Raw genomic sequence first — 20,912 nt, forward strand, 5'->3', positions numbered from 1 at the left:
TATTTCTCAACATCAGGATACTACAGAAAAGGTAAAAAAAATGGACAAATACTGCACTAACTGACCGTAGGGCAAAAACAGCAACATTTCGAAGTCTGCTCCTCGTTAGTTACAATCAGTTACAATCGAGAATCATTTTCGATGATAATTATTAATTAGGATGAGAAAAGGTTTATCTGCGATAGTCAGAAAGATCCGGAAAATAGTTTGAAAAAAAAATAGCTTTAAAACAGGCTCCGAAATATTTTATTACTGAGAGAAATATTGATTAATTGTTTTATTTTAGACCAGACAAGACTATTATTAGTAGTAATATTGTAAGAAAATTACTATAAATTATCCATTGATTATAAATAGACTTCCAGTAATATTGCTCAATGATAATATGAGACCTCACATCTTAATGATTATTGTTGCAAAATTTTTGCCATATCCCCCCATATTATTACTTATTTTTGATATAATAAATAAATTATAATAAAAAACTTTTTTTCATTATTGCCTATCAAAATTTACATTTTTATTACTATATCAATACAATTATCTAAGTGAATAATTAATGCTTAAACTGCTAATTCTAAAGTAATTTTATTTACAGATATAATATATAGTAACCGTTGCAAATTAAAATTCCGATCGAAACAGAAGTCTTTTTACGAGAGTTTTATTATTATTTTAATATGTATTTCGTATCATTATGTACACCATATAAATTATTAATCATGTTATCCGGTTTTTGCGTTCTGTAGTAGCAGGAGGTCCTCGATGTTCCATTCCTTATAATATATACGAAACGTCAAAAAATAAATGATTTTTGCCCCAAAAATGTGCTTCTACAGCTTTGTTTTAATTTATTTTTAACATTATGTGTAAAAATTTAACATTTTTGCATTCTATTGTATAAATTAAATACATAATTATCTATTAAAATTTATCAAAAAAATATATATATGTATGTTATAAAGCTGTTGATTTATATTCTAAATAAGTTTATGAAACGAATTTTAGTTTTTAACTAATCTTTATATGCATAAAATATTTGATGAAAATCGTTTTTAAGTTTAAATATCACTAGTGAGAATTATATTAAATAAAGAGTTTTATGCTTAAATAATTTTATTAAATGCAACACATTGAAAACCGTGATCCATAGTTTTAACGTAAAATTTAGAATGCGAGTTCCTAAAATTGTTTTTGTATTTGTAATGGTAAAAACAATATTAAAAATATCAATGGTTGTGAGCTAGTGACCTACTTCAAATAGTTCAAAACCATTTCAGGTCAAATATTAGCTATAAGGTCAAGAGAAGTTTAATTTTGATGAATGTAAATAGGAAGGTCGACATTTGATGATGGGATGTAAGTAATAAAAAATGTATTTGAAATATTTTTATTATCTAAATATAGAAATAAGATCAAGAGAATGATATAAATATTTTTTAACTATTTTGGTTAAAATTATATTAGTGACATATTTAGCTTAATTAAATAAATAACATTCGTGTTTTTGTATGAAAAAGAAATAAGGAAATGAACTAAAGAATCGAAATAAAGTCAAATATCAACTATTTTATTTGCTTTAATATCTCGATTTACTTAAGCAATTACTTAAGTATTCATTTAATAATATATTAATAAATTTAATATTGAAAAACTTTCGGATCTTCTGGGCCGCATTGCCGGACAAAATTTTTACATTTAAAAGACATTTATGTTATTGTTACTATTCTCAGATATTTAAAATGCCAGAGAAAAAGAAACCTTCAATTCATTATTTCATTTTCATCTTGGGGATGTATGTTCAGTTCATTTAAATGAGCATTAATATGCTCTAGAACTGTTTTAATCAAGTGCAGGTTTTTTTTTTGAGTTCATGACATCACTACACGGTTTCTGTAGCTAGTTTTTAGAATACTTAGAAACTTGAAATTAATAGTGATTTACACCGTTTGATTTTTATTAAATTTATTTTGATAATGATGATGCTTATAGTATTGTGCATTTTAAATGTTGCATTATTATTATAGAATGCAGTGATACTTAATGAAATGGAAACTATCGACATTTAATGCATCGTCATAAACTAGTTTCGCTAATCTTTCTTTTATCCAATCAAACATATGATGGTCAAAAATTTTTTGCCATTAGTTAAGAAACAGCCTCAATATTGCTTCCACGTTGGGGAGGAGCATCTGAATTTTTCCTTGTATATAATTTTATCAAGGTCTGTATGAATCAGAGAGTGATTTCTGTAAACCTATAATTTTATCTTAAGTATAGTATATATGAAAGTATTGCATTAGTAAGTTTCTGGTTCAGTTAACAGTTCACCACTAAATATTTTGATGTAAATATATATATACAATAATTTAGAGTACGCTCGGGATAAGGATTCCGGTTTGTTATTGTGTGCGTGAACTGTGTGGCTCAAAACAATTTCGCTCAGAATATTTATTTTTTTTATTTTAAAAGAAAATATATGTTTATTTAACATACATACATCTGAGCTAAGTTGAAAATTTCAACTTACAATTAAAAATATATTATATAATCGAAGAAACCAGACATTAATGTCATTAATTAAATATTTGCAAAATTCAAAATCTTTCACTAGTCAAAAAAATAATGAAGTCTTTAGCTATTCTTCAAAAGCAAAAAGATATAAAATTGGAAAATAAATTATTCGCAGATTGTTTAATGGCTCGACGACTCTATTAAATCATAAGAGTCCATTGAATAAATTAAAAAATTATCATTGGCGCAACGATAAGAATAATAACTTTTTTAAGCCTTACAAAGAATAGTGTAAAAAAGCAACAACGTACGGATTATTGGAAAAATAATTAAAATATTTTAATCCACGGGTAAGAGAACGAATAACTTACAGTGTATATTTGAAGCTTTGATATCAATAAACCCAGATATGGCCAAGAAATTTTGTTCTCTTAAATTTCATTTATAAATAAAAAATAGTGGCACGAGTTTAGTGACGTACCCATGGAGCAGTGGGCATACCTGGGTTAAACCAATATCAACACAAAATTATTTAAAATAAATCACTAGAGAAGATCAAACTTCTGTGCCACACTGCACTTTAATGACGAATACCAGCGTTGACGAATCAGCGACTGTCCTTAAAAGAGAAAGCGAGACAACGAAGTACACGTTACATCGCTTTTCCCTCTCATATACATGTACACGCACACAATAACAAACCGGCATCCTTATCCCGAGCGTACTCTACTAGAGATTCTAAAATTTTATTTTATAATACCACAATCAAGATTAATTTCTATTTATTTTAAGCCCAGATAAAATTTAAATTTAATTACTAAGATAAGAATTAATACCATTTTCGTTACTGAACCATGGGTCGAGGATAAAAAAACACACCGCTCGCCTCCGGTTGAATATCGATGATTTATATTGTGTTTCGTTACACAATCGCGGCGAAACATCAAAACGTATGAGAGTGTTCAACGGCCGTGAAATATATTACGCTAGTACAAGAGAAGACTCGAAAATTATTTACCTTCACATATTATCATATCAATATACATATTTTATGCTGCGCAGGATGCATATTGAAAAACTGCGCAATGTATGCCGGAAAATGCATTGTTTTTTTTAACGTTTAACCAGTCATTGTCAGTTTAATATAGATTAAATAATTCAATTTAATATTTATGGTTATATAAATAAAAAAATACATAATATAAAATAATTTCGATAAGTATAAAAAATCCATAAGCAAATTTGCGGACCGTAGTCATATTCTGCAGAGAAAACAATGAGCGGTCAACCATTTGACCGGCTGATGTGAAAATATCGATACTGACTGTTCAAGAAATAGGTCTTTTTCAAGATTTAAAAAAATTAAAATTTAATTAAAGAGCACAACTACAGCGACGTTTGCAATGAATGTGAAAAACTTAGACAAATATTTTTTTATGAACTCTTGGATAATTTCGCTATGAAAAAATCTAGAGAGAAGCCTTTTTTAATTCACAAATAGAATAACTTCATCTGAACCCAAATTTATCCAGGCACTCATACAAACACGAACTATCGGTCGATTAACATTCTACCCTTCGCCAGTAAAAAATTCGAAGGACTAATACAATCATGGCTATTTAAAACACGTAGTCAAAAATAATATTTCGCTTAAAGAGCAGTTCGTATTTAAAACAGCGCATTTGGCTGTTGTAAACATAAAAAAAAACTAGCAACAGGAACTCAAGATGAAAGAATATTGTCATTGAAAAATAAAACTGCAGTAGTTTGACTAAAACATAATATGTCACGGATGTCCAGACTATGTATTAAGTCATTTAATTACTGATAAAACATCTACTCGCAATGTGTCGACTGTATACTTAAAGAAACTCGCTAATGGGAGAAATGAAATTAATAAGACGCAACTGGGCCAAGAAACGCAATAACAATAATTAAGTTTTTGAGGGTCGTATCAGACACGTCATCGTATCTGGACACGGGATCTGGGTCTGTCACCGGCCTCGACATGGGGCACCCTTTCAGAATCTCGTTGGCCGAGAGACTTGTCAGGAATTACCGGAAGAGGGAAATCCAGATCACGCGACGTTCCCCTAATTTAGTTTGACGTTGGCGGCCCTCAAAGGGTTGAAAGATTTACGATAACGATGCTAGTTTTTATGCGTATATTATTATTATTAATTAATACCAATAATATTTTTCATAATTAAATAGCTTTTGATGATTGACAACTTTCACAAATGAAAAATATTTTATAAATTGCTTAAAATACTCAGATAATATTGCGAGGTAAATTATAGAAGTGTTACTCAAATATTGCCATATTTTTTTTTAATTATAAATATTGACGATAGATATAACGTTTCAAAAACTGATTGGTAAATTAGGTATTACATATATATATATATATATATATATATATATATATATATATATATATATATATATATATATATATATATAATTATATATATATATATATATATATATATATATATATATATATAATTATATATATATATATATATATATATATATATATATATATATATATATATATAATTATATATATATATATATATATATATATATATATATATATATATATATATATATATATATATATATATATATATATATATATATATATATATATATATATATATATATATATATATATATATATATATATATATATATATATATATATATATATATATATATATATATATATATATAGCCAAAGCTTTAAAGCCAAAATTCTCATAATAATCTTTAGTTTTTATATCAAATGTGAAAATTTAAAATTATGCAATAAGTAATTTATTTCTTAAAGTAATATTTATATATACTACTTAAAAAGCATATAGTATCTTTTTAAATTTCTTAACTAAAAATCTAATAATTATTGTTGTATTTACAATGCAGGAATATTAAATACAAAAAAATTACATCGTCTTTTGCAGGAGTAAACAATTTTGGGTTCTGTTATAAATGCGCTTCTGCTGTACTTCACGAAAAAGATTTAGGAAACGATCCTTTCATTGACCCTGGAACATTTTATTCAAAATTACAAGAGTCAAACGGTAAAAGATTGCTTGATAGCAAATAGGATGAGTTGGCGTATTGTTAAAATATATTGGCCTAAAGATGTTATAATTCAACTGACATTTAGAGAAATGAAAATAAGAATAGTTTAAAAAAAACTGCTATTAAATGATATATTAATAATTAGTGGATTAAATTAATATACTCTCTAAAAGACATTCAGTAAAAACTGCTGAATAATATTCCCATTTAGTCTAGTGAATGTGAGCGCGAGTTTTTACAGATAAATCTAAAACGCTAACCTCTAAAAAGCTTCCTTGAAAAATAAGACAATTCAGCACTTTTGTACATCAAACTTGTCGGATCAAGTCTGATACTTTAAAGTATATAAATACTCATAGGAAGACATTCAGACATACATACTATATATTTTTTAAAATTATTTAAACATTCGTTACTATAGTTAAGTTAAAACATTTTAATAATATTATAAGTATAGTATACTTACACCCTAAATAGTCGCCAAGAAGCCAAGATGACAGTCAGGATAAAGGACGACATCAGGTTTTAATTTGCGGGACACGTGTAAGTTGTTGTCGTCATTTTGAAATGAAAAAAAGACATTGTTAATAACAAGATATATACATATATTTAACACACGTAAGAATATGTAGGTGGGTTGTTAAAATAAATTTAATATTGCATATCAATGCGCAAACGCAATAATTATAACACTTAGAATGTAGGCAGCTACTTAGCTTTGTTACGCGCAATTAATATATATGTTATACGTAAATCTGAATTATAAAAAAAACCTATAGTAGAATAGCGTCGTTCCGATAAACCGATAGTTGAAAAGCCTCAATTCCAATCAACGTACCAAAAATGGATCCTGCAACAAAAAAAAAACAAGAATAGATTAGTACTGACTAAAAAAAGAAAATAAATAATAATTGCTATTTAGCATAATATAAATATATGTATCAAAGGTATGATTTTTAGTCAAAACAAAGTTATTTTTTTGTAACATAACTGTTAACTAAAGTTAGAAAAAGCATTAAATAAGTTGTTACTATTCCTAGAACATATTTATTATTTCTTGAACAGATACATTACTATGTTGCTTTTCAAGAAACAATGAATAATAAATAATCATTAAAGTTTCGTGCCTTACCGACCGTTCATATTCTTTTGCGCATTTAATAGTTTTACAATAAAAAAACAGTTATATCTCCATAGCTTTTCTCAAGAAACTTTAATGGTTATAGTAGAAAGCGTTTTATGTTGCAGTTAGTTTATAGTAAGTGTACTAGGGAATGGATAACTTGATGGTTCGAGGTTTACTTCAAGTCATCAATGAAACATTAAAATGGAATCATAATAAGGTCGAGTCCGAACCCAAATCGATCGACCCAAACATCGATATTTTCCCATCGGCCGGTCAAAGGGTTGACCGCACGTTTAGTCGCTCATTGTTTTCTCTGCAGAATATTACTACGGTCCGCAGATTGCAATTTGCTTATGGTCGGTAATTGTCGAAGCAGCTCACCGACACTCGGTAAACAGCAGAGGATCCGTGTAACCGGGTAATTGACCATTAGTTGCGTACGAAAAAAATGGCTGCCGAAGAAAGACGATACGTCAGGAAAAAATAAAAAAAAGACGGTAAACTATGGGAATCTGACCGGGTGTTCGATGAACGATGAGTTTGACCTGTTTTCCATTTTTTTTATTTTGGCTAAAGAAATTTTCTAATTACAAGTACATATACAATTTAATTTGTTGCTAAAAATATTAACTAATACATTGCCAATATAAACAAAACCATGCATCGGAAATATAAATTGTATAATTTAGTTATATTTATTTTTATGTAATCTTTTTTTTTAAAAAAACTGCGGCTCTATTAATATTTGTTTCTTTAAATCATCGTCGGGTTTTTATTGAATATAAAAAAAACAAGTATTGCATTTAATTAAACAAGTTTAAAGATCAGGTTTTCATTTAATAAAATCAAGTATCTGAGAGCATCTAGATGCTATTTCAACAGATCAGGTAGGAGGGAAATTCAGCCGTACTGAAACAAAATTCAAACTGAATAAAGATCGTAGTTACTCAAAGGTATAGATTAGGCATGTGCTAACTTTTTTTATGATTCAAAATGAACGGCGGGCCGCAAGTGGAATACTATTTTTAGACATACATTATTTATTATCATGAAAAAAAATTCGACATAAAAAATAAGTGATTCTTTAATAACCAATAATTTATTGAGGCAATTAAAACATTTTTTTAGTTATTGAACCAAAGGATTCCCTCATAAATAACACGCAAAAATTATCCGGTGCATTGAAAGAATATTTTTTTTAATGAAACGCGCACAGAAAACAATGTAGCACTGTAAGGTCACAAGAAATCCCGTTACACATATGAAAATCACCATCAAGCAAATATCACTTTCTATAAGCGTATATTGCATTGGTTCTAAAAAGCAAGTGTATCGTCTGACTAGATGATAGCTGCATGATTGTGATTGGACAGCAAGCTTTGCAGCTCTGGATACTTAAACTTAGACGCCGATGAGGAGAAGGCATTCACTCGCAGACTCCGGCAGACATCATCTCTGTATTAATACGATTCTTCAATTCCATTCAAACTGATACACGATTTTCCTTCCGTTCGTCAGTCAAAAGCTTATGAACAAATTTTACAACTTATTCAAATGTGACACTGACTATCTCAACGGATCAGGCCATCGAACGTATTACTTCAAATGGATGTAGCGTTAGCAGTTGCTGATATAAAAATACATTCACCGTATTTTTTGATCACACTTCGTAAATACGTTTTAAATAACTATGTTTTTTAGTTAAAATTATATTGCAGAAAATCAAAACAGTCACATGGATTGGGTACTTGTTACATTATATATCAACATTTTTTTAAAGTGTTATAATGCAAAAATATGATTCACACTCGCGGGATCCACAAAAATTCGAGCGAGCCGCATGCGGCCCGTTGTTTTCCCAGGCGTAGTATAGATGATCTCGTCGCTTGCGTCCTTTCGCAACCGCTTCGGTCTCACGCTGGATCCGATTCGGTTCAGTTCACATATCGATCTTTTCATCGATTTCTCGATCTTTTCTCATCGATCAATCGGCGTGGCTCGCACGCGATTCGGTGTGCACACACGCGTGTGCGGTATTTCGTGCGAAATGTTCGCACATAATTTTCATCATTAAACTGCTTAATTGCCATATGAAATACTATACGACTAGGCGATCACAATGCCCGATTCCGATGTGTGAGCCAATTTCTATGCACAACAATTATATTAGACGGATCGATTGTTGTGCGATTTATGTTTTCAAAAATTGCAGCAATTTGCATCGGCTTTCCCACGTCCGCGGAAAATACACTATGCACGTGCATGGTGTTTTCCGTTAAATTAAAAAATATTATAATATTATAAAAGAATGACCCAAGGAAGTGTTACTGAAGATTGAAATGTATTTAATCTAGTGAAATTCATAGTTTGAATAAATCGGACGAATACATTTAGTTCCCTTTGTAAAGGTGTTTTTTTTTTTAGAGATATAGAACTTTAAAATAAAATAAAACAAATAAAAATCGTTATAATGGCAATAGTATGAGCTTTATTGAAAAGATAATTTTATATCATTAGTGTTTAAATATGATTTATGGGATATAAATCAAATAAAGTGCAATCTAGATAATCACCGGGGCCGTATATTAGCAATAACGCGGCGAATGTTGGCTCCCAAGTAGTTCATCGTCTCTGGTTTACTTCACATATCCTCACAGAAAAGTGTTAAATCACAAGATCTTGGAGGCCAATTCACAGGTCCATTGCGCTCATTGAATGTTTCCTTTAATTAATTGATTATGGCGCGCGCTGTGTGGCACCGTATTGTTGAAACCAAAGCTCTTCCACATTATTGTCATTTAATTGGGGAACGAAAAAAGTCACTAATCATGTATATATAGCGCTCTACATTGATTGCAACATTCTGGCCGGAATCATTTTTGAAAAAATATGGACCAATGATTCCAGCAGCTCTTTTTCCAGCAGACTTTTTATGTATGTAGAGTACGCTCGTGTGCGTGAACTGTGTGGCTCAAAACAATTTCGCTCAGAATATTTTATTTTTTATTTTAAAAGAAAATATATGTTTATTTAACATACATACATCTTAGCTAAGTTGGAAATTTCAACGGACAATTAAAAATCTATTATATAATCGAAGAAATTTAAAAAGAAATATTGATGTCATTAATTAAATATTTGCAAAATTTCTATGATGTTCTAATTGTATAGCAAGAGATCATAATGTTCAAGAAGGTCAATCGCAACTAATGCGTTCGTGAAGATGTGCAAATATAAATTTTATATTAAATACCTCCTTAAGTATTATGAATACCTATTGTATTTAGCGCGAATGCTCTATGATTGCTTTTAGTGAATCTATTATTATGTACTTTCAAATAGTATAAACAAATTTGTCTAGCAATAGGTACGTTTTGATAAATAAAAAAATGCAATCTATGAATCAAATAGTAATTATTATTGCTATTTGCATTCAAATAGAGCAATCATAGAGCATTTTGAGCGCGAATACATTAGGGCGTCATGATGGTCGAGGAGGTATTTCAATAATAACTAAATAATATCATATTCGACATCTTCACGGACGCATCAATTGCGACTGGTGCGTCATTGCACAATTAACCTCCGCTAGCTTATGATGTCTTGGTATATAATACAAACGCCGAAAAGAATATTGATAGTGCTACCTTAATGAGTGCGACCATTACAATTGTGCTTAGATATGTCTAGTTTTTGTGGATTTTTTTATTGTCAAAAATCACATTTTTTTAATAATATTAATTTTTTTATTATAAATATCAATTAGTAGTTCATTTTTTTATTATTTATTGATATTTATTGTATATTTTTTTATTAACGCGTTTTTATGAGCTTTGATTCTCTTGCGGTTTTTTGCATTTAGTTTATCAAAGTGTTCAGTTTTGATATTTATTTTTAAATTACGGTGTAACATTGAGTTGCGGACAGACCATGAAGCATTTGCCGAAATTCTATACGATATATTTTGTAGTGACTGAAATTTTATTGGGTACCTACAAGTATTAAATATGAATCCTAAACCGGGGAAGTGTACGAAATTACTGATTTTTTTATAGATTTATATTAATAGATAAATAATTTGCTTGTTATATTTGATTTACTTTCCCGGCAAAGGGACTAGATTTAAGATCTAGGTAGAGTACGCTCGTGATAAGGATTCCGGTTTGTTATTGTGTGCGTGAACTGTGTGGTTCAATTATATGAAAAAAATATGTATACGAAAATATATGTTTATTTAACATACATACATCTGAGCTAAGTTGGAAATTTCAACGGACAATTAAAAATATAATATATAATCGAAAAACCAGACATTAATGTCATTAATTAAATATTTGCAAAATTCAAAATCTTTCACTAGTCAAAAAAATAATGAAGTCTTTAGCTATTCTTCAAAAGCAAAAAGATATAAAATGGGGAAAGAAATTATTCGCAGATTGTGTAATGGCTCGACGACTCTATTAAATCATTAGAATCCATTGAATAAATTAAAAAATTATCATTGGCGCAACGATAATAATAATAACATTTTTAAGCCTTACAGAGAATAGTGTAAAAAACCAACAACGTACGAATTAATGGAAAAATATTAAAAATATTTTAATCCACGGGTAAGAGAACGAATAACTTACAGTGTATATTTGAAGCCTTGATGTCAATTAACCCAGATATGCCCAAGAAATTTTGTTCTCTTAAAATTTCATTTATAAATAAAAAACAGTGGCACGAATTTAGTGACCTACCCATGGGACAGTGGGCATATCTGGGTTAAACCAATATCAACACAAAATTATTTAAAATAAATCACTAGAGAAGATCGAACTTCTGTGCCACACTGCACTTTAATGACGAATACCAGCGTTGACGAATCAGCGACTGTTCGTAAAAGAGAAAGCGAAACAACGAAGTACACGCTACAACGCGTCTTCCTCTCATATACATGTACACGCACACAATAACAAACCGGCATCCTTATCCCGAGCGTACTATACTGTACGACGTCTCTGCGGATGCGTATTACCAATTTAAGTACGCGTGGCGCAAAAAAGATCTATGGTTATTTGAATTACTTGCTCGGATGGACGTTTATGTCGACCGTAAAATGAACGTAGCGCACGTTAAGTTTCATGCACGCGAACTGAACCACGATTTTCGAAATAAATTTGCATTATTTGCAAGCGTTATTTAATAAGTCTATTCATAGTGAAATGGCAAAGCATACTGAGCGCAAATCAGCTGTTAAATTGGCTGTCGTTAGAAAAAGTGTTGCTAATTTAAAAAACATACTTTACAACTATCAAGAAAAATAAGAATATTTGCATAATATTCATTCATATCAACACTCTCATTTTTTCTGTGTACATTGAAATTTTATCTTTCGTCGCTTTCAATTAGCACATACACTCGAAACATGAAACGGAAACGTCAAGCGTTCAGATCACGAATTCGTAAATCATTCCCTCTTTGAAATACACAGAGTGACGAGTCTTTGTTTCTACTCGGACTACCTCGCGCAGCATCTACAATATCTCACGGGATGATTGATGACGAGTCGCCGGAAGAGTACGTGCCGCGTATCTGGTTACGTGTTGCTAAATTAAAAGTCGTTAATCTATCTCATCTAAAAGTCTACTAGAATTTTCGTACAAGCCGATAGCGAATATAAGTGATGAGCGTTTTGGCATTTGGTGGTTTTCCGCTATCGGTTTACCATTGTGTTTTAAGTAATGCGATACATGTGTATGCAAATAATACAAAACTTTCGCTAATGACGATCGTTCGTGTGAATCGAAGAATGAGATGTAATAGAAGTCTAATAAATAATATTTTAATGAGATAAGGTGTGTTTGTAGGGCATCCACATACACTGCCAAATTAATTACAATGAGTTACAATATATATATATTATAAACTAAAATATTTGATTTTCGTATTTTGCACAAATAGTATTTAATTATAAAATTAAAAATTGTTTCAATAGAAAATTAAAACAATATAATTGATAATAATTTATAAATCCAAATATTATGTACACATACAGGAGCTTTTTTGATATTTCCTAGATATAGTATTTTATTAAATCATAAGCATTTGATTAGAAACTTGGCGGCACAAATCTAGAACGCGAATTGACTATTAAGCGAAATTCCGATTATATTTTTTTTTTGTAATCATTTAAACCATTCGCGGTTTAGTACAACCATAAAACCGTTGTAGTTCGAATCGATCGAACATGTATCAGGAATTTCTTTCTTCGCCGCTTTTCTTTATCGCGGCGCCGACACGTTCGACGACACTCAAACCGCCGCCTCCCATCACCCCCCGCTTGGACATTGGGGTTTAACGCGATATCAAAAGCGGTTTATGCGACACGTTCACAAGAGGGAACGATCGTCACAGTGAGACTGTTATAGTGAAAACGGTCGTATCCGTTATTTATCGCTTGTCGTTACTCGCCGTTTATCTCAATATTCGTCGGATTTATCGGCTACGTGATGGGTTTTGATGGACATGAATGAGCGGTTAAAAATAAAATGACGGGTAAACCTGGTGAATGGCATACAACATGAATATTCAATGATATTGATTTTTAGGTTTTGAGATAAACCCCTGTCAAAAACAAAAATCGCGTCAAAAATCCATATATCATAATTTTATAGTGAAAAGCTGCTTCAAATAAAAATGCACAGGTGTCAAAACTATTTTTAATCTGACTTACATTTTACAAGATAAAAAAATACGTAAGCTACATGGTTAATATATTTATTTATTCTCGCTATTTAGTAATGTAGTTAATATGTCTATTTAAAGAAGAAAATTTAACAAAAACCTTTTTGCCAGTACTTTATTTTTATATTTATATTATTAATTTAGATGGTATTAAATTGGTTATATACCAGTCTTAAAAACATATTAACAATATTTATATACAAATTCACGTGGTTTACGTGTAAGTAAATGTATTATAAATATATTATGTGAATCTACTCTGAAAAAATAGCATGGAAATTAGTGCTATCTTTGTGATTGATGTGTACTGCATGAGGTACTAATTTGTTCAATTTTATTCTTAAATCTACACTGTTTCGTTTTTTTTAATAACAAATCATTTACAAGGCTAAAGCCGCATTCAATTAAATACGACGATTGGAAAGATAACAGTAATTTTCTTGCTAAATAATAGATTTAGAAGTTAAAAGATTAAAGGTGTATCAGTGGCAATTATTAAAATTTACTGTAATAGAAATCAGACGGAATAGTTTTCAATATATTTATATACAGAATACATGTAAATTCAGAATTTCTTATGGGAAGCAAAAAGCAGAGGTTTATTAAAAATATAAGTAAGAAGAGAGAGAGTCCTATACTTCAAATTAATACTTCAAAATTAATTACAACAGCGGTTAAAATATTGTTTGTCACAAAACAATTATGGTTGTTAAAAAAATCAGTTTTAAGATATCTGTAGAATAACGAATAAACAATCTGATCCGCAGATTACACTAATGTAATTTTAATAAAGATTTATTTTTAGTAATAATATATAAAATTTAAAGACCAAAGACAAGATATAATTTTGTCATAAAAGCAAAGTAAGATATAAAAAATGGCAAAGAAATGTTTCAGAACCACTATTATTTCGCATTTTGTTCGTGAGCGTATGATAATTTTAATATATGAATTTGCTTATAGTTAAAACACATGATACGGCTCACTCGTCCCAATATATTGGTGACAGCAAAAATGAGTCAAAGTGCCGACCATTATCAACTTGAAAGCATCATCAAACTTAAAGTATTATTTATGAATCAGCTAATTGTACACGCAGAATCATATTTGTAAAAGTCAAGAATAATTTTTTTTGATACTTCTAAATCGATATTAAATAATAATTAGCTTATCAAATAAATGATACCAAAATTGCATTAGAATATTTAAAATATTTTTGTTTATATCTTTTGCTAGCGGTGCTAACCATCAACCGATAGATAGCGAACAAGACTGACCGTATATATTAGCAATATACTTAAATGCCGTTTTTTGGTTACGACTATCATTCAAGTATGTCGTGTATTCAAGTATTTTTCCATGAAGTCAGAAGTTTCCTTGAAAATCTGAATTCTACTCGTTGTCAAGTAGAGTGCAATATATATTGGCAGTGAAGCTTTTTTTTACTGATATAATAAAGGCAGTAACGGAAATAAATCTAAAATCAACAGAAAAATTAAAAAAGAGAGAAAAATAAAATGATAAATTTTAACTTCGTATTTATCTTTTACTTTTATTTAAGTGAAATTATGTTTTAAAAACTTTGCAGATATAAAATAGTATTGTAGACGAATACGAATAACATATGATATGAGAATATAAGACGAAATTCATATAAAGGAATAAAATCGAAAGCTAATGTATGAGTTAATGTATTTTATAATATTATTGACAAGGTAACCGTTCAATATAAGAGTCGCTTTTAATAAATGCAGCTAGTGAAAAACTATTTCAGTTATCTTATATTATATATATAAGCAATACTTTAGCAGAAAAAAAATGTTTGGAGCTTAGAAAAAAATACACAGAAGTTTTCTCAGAATAATTTGATGCCCAGTTCATTCACGCAATTTTACAATTGTAAATTTGACCATAAATACAATAATTTAGAAAATTAATTTTCAGAAGTGGTTTTTATACTATTTTTTATTCTTAAAATAGCTGTGACGTGTGTTTGAAGGCTCTTTAGTGAGTTAAACATTATAAAAGACTAAAAAATTAAAACTTAACAATCTTGCATCACCGGCTATTGAACATAAACAAGCATCGAAAATGGAGCTTAAAAATCTTAAAGCAAAAAAGAAGTCTTAAAGTCATTGAACATATTTCTAATTTTTTATTAAATCTAAATTGTGAATATAAATAAACATGTAGTAAAAATCATTTCATCTCATATTGAAAAAAAATCATGTAAGGTGAGTTTTGCGTAATTTTTGTATAATGGCTACGCCAATGACCAAGCCGTTGTATTTTTAATGATAAATAGTGTTTTAAAAGATTTCTTGAATTCTTGGAAGTGCAAAATTGTGAATCTTTTAAAGCACTATTTAACAATAAAAATACAACGGCGTGCTCATTGACGTAGCTAGAAATTACTGGATTAGTATCAAGAAGAACAGCAGTTTCATTTAAATCAAAAAATTTGTTACTTAAGTCACAAGCCATTTTACTCAAATGCTCCACAATAACAAGTATAGCAGAATAAGTTACTATAAATATTCCTAATTTTTTTGTACTGTACTTTGCATCAATAAGGATCTTAATTGCAACTTGCAGTGGTTTATTTGACAAATTAAATGTTTCTAAGATGTAAAATAACTTAAAAATGCACGGATTTTAAATTTCGGGTTTTAAGGCAGTGGTGAGGAACCTTTTTTAGTGGCGAGATTTATCAGACAACACGACAATGAGCATCTCTCGATAAAATCCAAGAATGTGGCTAAAAGGTTTTATCTCATACACCTTGTTCTCCATACCTTGCTCCTTCCGACTACCATTTATTTCGAACGACGCAACATTTCCTAGATGGAAAACAATCAAAATACAGTCGATGTAAAAAGGTGGCTATCGAAATATTTTGTATCAAAGCCTCGAACATTTTATGTTAATATATTTAAAAAATTGACTGAAAGATGCAATAAATACTTAGAATACAAATTTGTTTTAAATTATTAATATTTTGGAAATACTTATTATTATCCACTACAACTTGTAAATATCTACTGAAACTGCGATTAAATACTCTTGGAAGACAATAAACGATGTTGCATAAAAAACGCTACTCAAACTATGTACAAGAGCATGAAACTCTGTCTTATTTCTTATTCACTCTACATTGTAGTAACTGACTATCACTTTTTCAAGTCATTGGAATACTTTTTGCATGGAAAAGTATTAAATTATCAATAAGCTACAGATTCACTGATCATTTAGATGGCAATACGGTAAATCTAGATAAATTTTAAGCCCATACAGAATTCAAACTAGATATGCTAGCAACCTTAACCCTTTGAACGCGTTAATCAAAAATTATATTTTATTGTTTTTTTTTTGAAAAATGCAAATTTTACCTTGATACTGTGTTTAAATGTTCTGATTATTTAATTTTTATTCATTTAAAATGATATTTTATGTTTATTCACAAAAAAAAGTTTTTTCTTGAAAAACATTTTTTTTACTGATTTTTGCGTAAAGAAATAAAAAAATCAATTGTCAAAGTCGCCCAATTGATTTTTTAAACAAGAATATTCGAAGACGAATATTCAACTCTGGTTAGAAGAACTAGTGACAGATACAATTTTCACATAACAAGGGAATACAAAAGGGACGTTAAATAGCTTAGTTCACTCGACAAAAGGCTCACAGTGTCCCGTCCCGGGACGTCAAAGGTTAAGGTACGCAAATGCCGATAAGATCTGTCGCATTCCCGGAACAGGGCGAAGGAATCCTGCCACTGGATTCCCGGCGGTTGCCCCCGTACGCGTGTTATTTTAATATTTTCGGCCCATGGTCCGAATTGTCGCCGTAATTGAGTCGTAGACGATGCAAAAATTTGTGCGCTTTAAAACCGCTTTTCGTTCACCGTGATTTATTCCGATCGTGATATACGGCAGCGGCGCGGAATCGTAAGAATTTTAATATATACACACAAACAAACGTATTCGGGCACGAATTTAACCAAGAGTTAAGCGCGCAAAAAGCGTATGTTAAAAATATTGCTATATAATAAGATGCTATAAATCAAGGGTGTCCAATTCTGTTCTAAAGTATAGACACTTAGAGTACGCTCGGGATAAGGATTCCGGTTTGTTATTGTGTGCGTGAACTGTGTGGCTCAAAACAATTTCGCTCAGAATATTTAATTTTTTTATTTTAAAAGAAAATATATGTTTATTTAACATACATACATCTGAGCTAAGTTGGAAATTTCAACGGACAATTAAAAATACATGATATAATCGAAGAAACCAGACATTGATGTCATTAATTAAATATTTGCAAGATTCAATATCTTTCACTAGTCAAAAAAAGAATGAAGTCTTTAGCTATTCTTCAAAAGCAAAAAGATATAAAATTGGAAAAGAAATTATTCTCAGATTGTTTAATGGCTTAACGACACTATTAAATCATTAGAATCCATTGAATAAATTACAAAATTATCATTGGCGCAACGATAAGAATAATAACTTTTTTAAGCCTTACAGAGAATAGTAAAAAAAAACCAACAACGTACGGATTATTGAAAAAATAATTAAAATATTTTAATCCACGGGTAAGAGAACGAATAGCTTACAGTGTATATTTGAAGCCTTGATATCAATTAGCCCAGATATGCCCAAAAAATTTTGTTCTCTTAAAATTTCATTTATAAATAAAAACAGTGGCACGAGTTTAGTGACCTACCCATGGGACAGTGGGTATATCTGGGTTAAACCAATATCAACACAAAATTATTTAAAATAAATCACTAGAGAAGATCGAACTTCTGTGCCACGCTGCACTTTAATGACGAATACCAGCGTTGACGAATCAGCGACTGTCCTTAAAAGAGAAAGCGAGACAACGAAGTACACGCTACATGGCTTCTCCCTCTCATATACATGTACACGCACACAATAACAAACCGGCATCCTTATCCCGAGCGTACTCTACTGCGCGTAAACTTTAGTCTCCAATTCGAGTAATCGAGTACTCGATACTCGAGTATACTTGTCTATTTTTCAAGTACTTGATAATCGAGTATTTTGAAAATTACTCGATTAATACTCGAAATTAAAAAATTTGAAATATTTCAGAAACAAAAATAACTAACTCGGTCCGGTAAAGGTTAACGTCTTGCTTTTATTTGGCGTTTAGGCCCGAAGTCCCGAGTTAGAGCGGTTACTATCAGGTATAATATTTTCATAGTTCTATAGTTCCGGTCGTCGGCTATGTTAGTGGGTACGACGAAGAAATTTCTTTTGTGTTTTCTGTTCGACAGTCCCGACTTATCTAATTTATAGCAATAAACAATATGAAATATCTAAAAAAAAAATTTAGTTTTTATGACTATGCAGTTGTAGCGTAAAGTGTTGTAAATTGTTTATACTGATCCCTCAGCTTAAAATATAAATCAAAACAATTGTGTGTTTTAAAGGCATTTAAAGTAAAGTCAGTTCTTTGCGAACCGTTTAGCTCTAGAGTGAAAGGGATTCACCCAAATACATCTTCGAAGGATATAGATTGAAATTTTTTGCATTAATCAGAAGGAGTAGAATATTGTATATTGTTAAGAAAAAAAATCTATTCAAGAAGAATTACAAAATGCTATTTTGTCAATAGTCGAAGGAAATAAGAGAAAAGCAGAGAAGGGAATGAAAAAAGAGAACATAAAAAGAGAGTTACAAAAATTTTATATCTATAAAAAGCGAACAGATATAAATTAGAAGCCTTATCCAACGCGTTAATGACAATAAGACCAACATCAACAGCAACGGAAAGGGGTTTTTCCATAACGGGAATAATAAAACCAAAGGTTAGCAATAATATTAAATTCGAGACACTTTTTGCATTATTGTTTTTAAAAAGTATGTTCGTAAAGTTAAAATAATTGTAAAAATTACCATACTAAGTATTTTATTTATTTATTTATGTGCACGAATTTGAATAATAGCTATTTTGGTACATTTAGTAAATACTCGAAAGTACTCGAGTACTCGAGTATTTTAAAATTTTAATATTCGATACTCGAGTAGTTGATGGTTCGAGTAATTGGAGACTCTAGCGTAAACATTTGAGATAACTAAAATTTACCTGAAAAAAATTCCTGTGGATTATAGTACACATTTCAGTTGAGAGTCCAATTCAAAAACGGATATATCAATAAAGAAAATCTTTAAATATAGATATGGTTCTATGAAGTAAAATGTAAGCTAAAACATGTACTTTGCGCATAGATTGTAAAAACAATAAAAAAACAATGTTAGGAATATGATCTATTTAAGTATTGATTAAACTTTATAAATGTACATATGGCATGAGGATGAAGTTAGTGTAGTAGGGTAGAGTGCGCAGTAAATAAATTGAAAATACGGATGTCAGGTAAGTTTTCAAAATATCCTGTATTTTGATAATTTTTTTTCACATCTTGAAACCTGTACGATGTGTGCGTTTATGATGGTATGGATTTTTTTTCAAAATCAATAGTGTAAATCAATATCAAATCAAATCCGGCACTCTAATTCCCCAATTCTAACAGAGATGCCACCACTTGTAGCAAATGTGAATAATGCTGGTGGACTATAAGAGTGCGCAGTCATAAAGCTCACATTCTTACAGATCTATGCTCAATGTTTGACTTTATCAAAGGAGATGAAGGCCAAACTCTTTAAGCATATAAAAACATGTTCTACGGCCTGACAACAAAATCCATAAGAGCTTTTGCTTTCGAATTTGTGGAAAAAAATAATATTCCTCATCGATACGATACGACATCACGGATGGCTGCATGGTTTCTTAAAGAGGAATAAAAACATTTCTTTGCGACAACCAACTACCACCAGTCTTGCCAGAGCCATCGGCATTGATCAAATACAATGCGCTCAATTCTACGACAACTTGCACAACTTACTCAGAAAGTATAAGTTTCCACCACACGCCATATATAATATAACATATATGAATCCGTCATCTTGTAATTATCACTTGGTGTATCTAGGTACGCGACAATTGGGCGACGGACAAATGGGCGATTCCGGTCAATTGGGTGATGGTTAATTGGGCGACAGTCATATGGGCGACAGAAATTAAAAAAACTTGCACGCTTTGATTTATTGTAAATATTAATAAAATATACATTAAAACGAAAAAGTATATTGTATGAAAAACAATTTTATTTTCAAATTATTAACTCATATTATAACTATATGCAATACCACGTAAATATTCTGTGATATTTTCTCTATTGTACCTTAAAACTTTTATAAAAATTCTTTGGTCTATTCTTTTCATAAAATATCCATTCCAAACTTATTTTTCCTTGTCTTTTTGACTTATTATGTCTGAATTATCCATTTATGAAGAATATAAACTATGGTAACTCAAATTAGTCGTTCTCAACAATGATCTATAAAATACAATTATCTATAAATAACAC

General features: G+C 30.0%; 1 protein-coding gene across 2 annotated transcripts in view; it reads right to left on the reverse strand.

The window, feature by feature from the left end:
- The window catches only part of sowah (ankyrin repeat domain family member sosondowah), a 260,833-nt gene that overhangs the window by 51,540 nt on the left and 188,381 nt on the right, over positions 1 to 20,912 (reverse strand). Inside the window, exon 5 of one of the 2 annotated variants that reach the window (XM_088187791.1) lies at positions 6,067 to 6,454. The exons of the other annotated variant lie outside the window; for it this stretch is intronic. Coding sequence (XP_088043917.1) covers positions 6,434 to 6,454 — 21 coding nt within the window. The 3' untranslated portion in view covers positions 6,067 to 6,433. Of the gene's footprint in view, positions 1 to 6,066; positions 6,455 to 20,912 lie in introns of those variants that run through there. 2 annotated transcript variants of the gene reach the window in all.

Source organism: Plectrocnemia conspersa, unplaced genomic scaffold, assembly GCF_051122295.1.
Source record: "Plectrocnemia conspersa isolate PC_06_02 unplaced genomic scaffold, ASM5112229v1 ptg000006l, whole genome shotgun sequence".
Taxonomy (NCBI): domain Eukaryota; kingdom Metazoa; phylum Arthropoda; class Insecta; order Trichoptera; family Polycentropodidae; genus Plectrocnemia; species Plectrocnemia conspersa.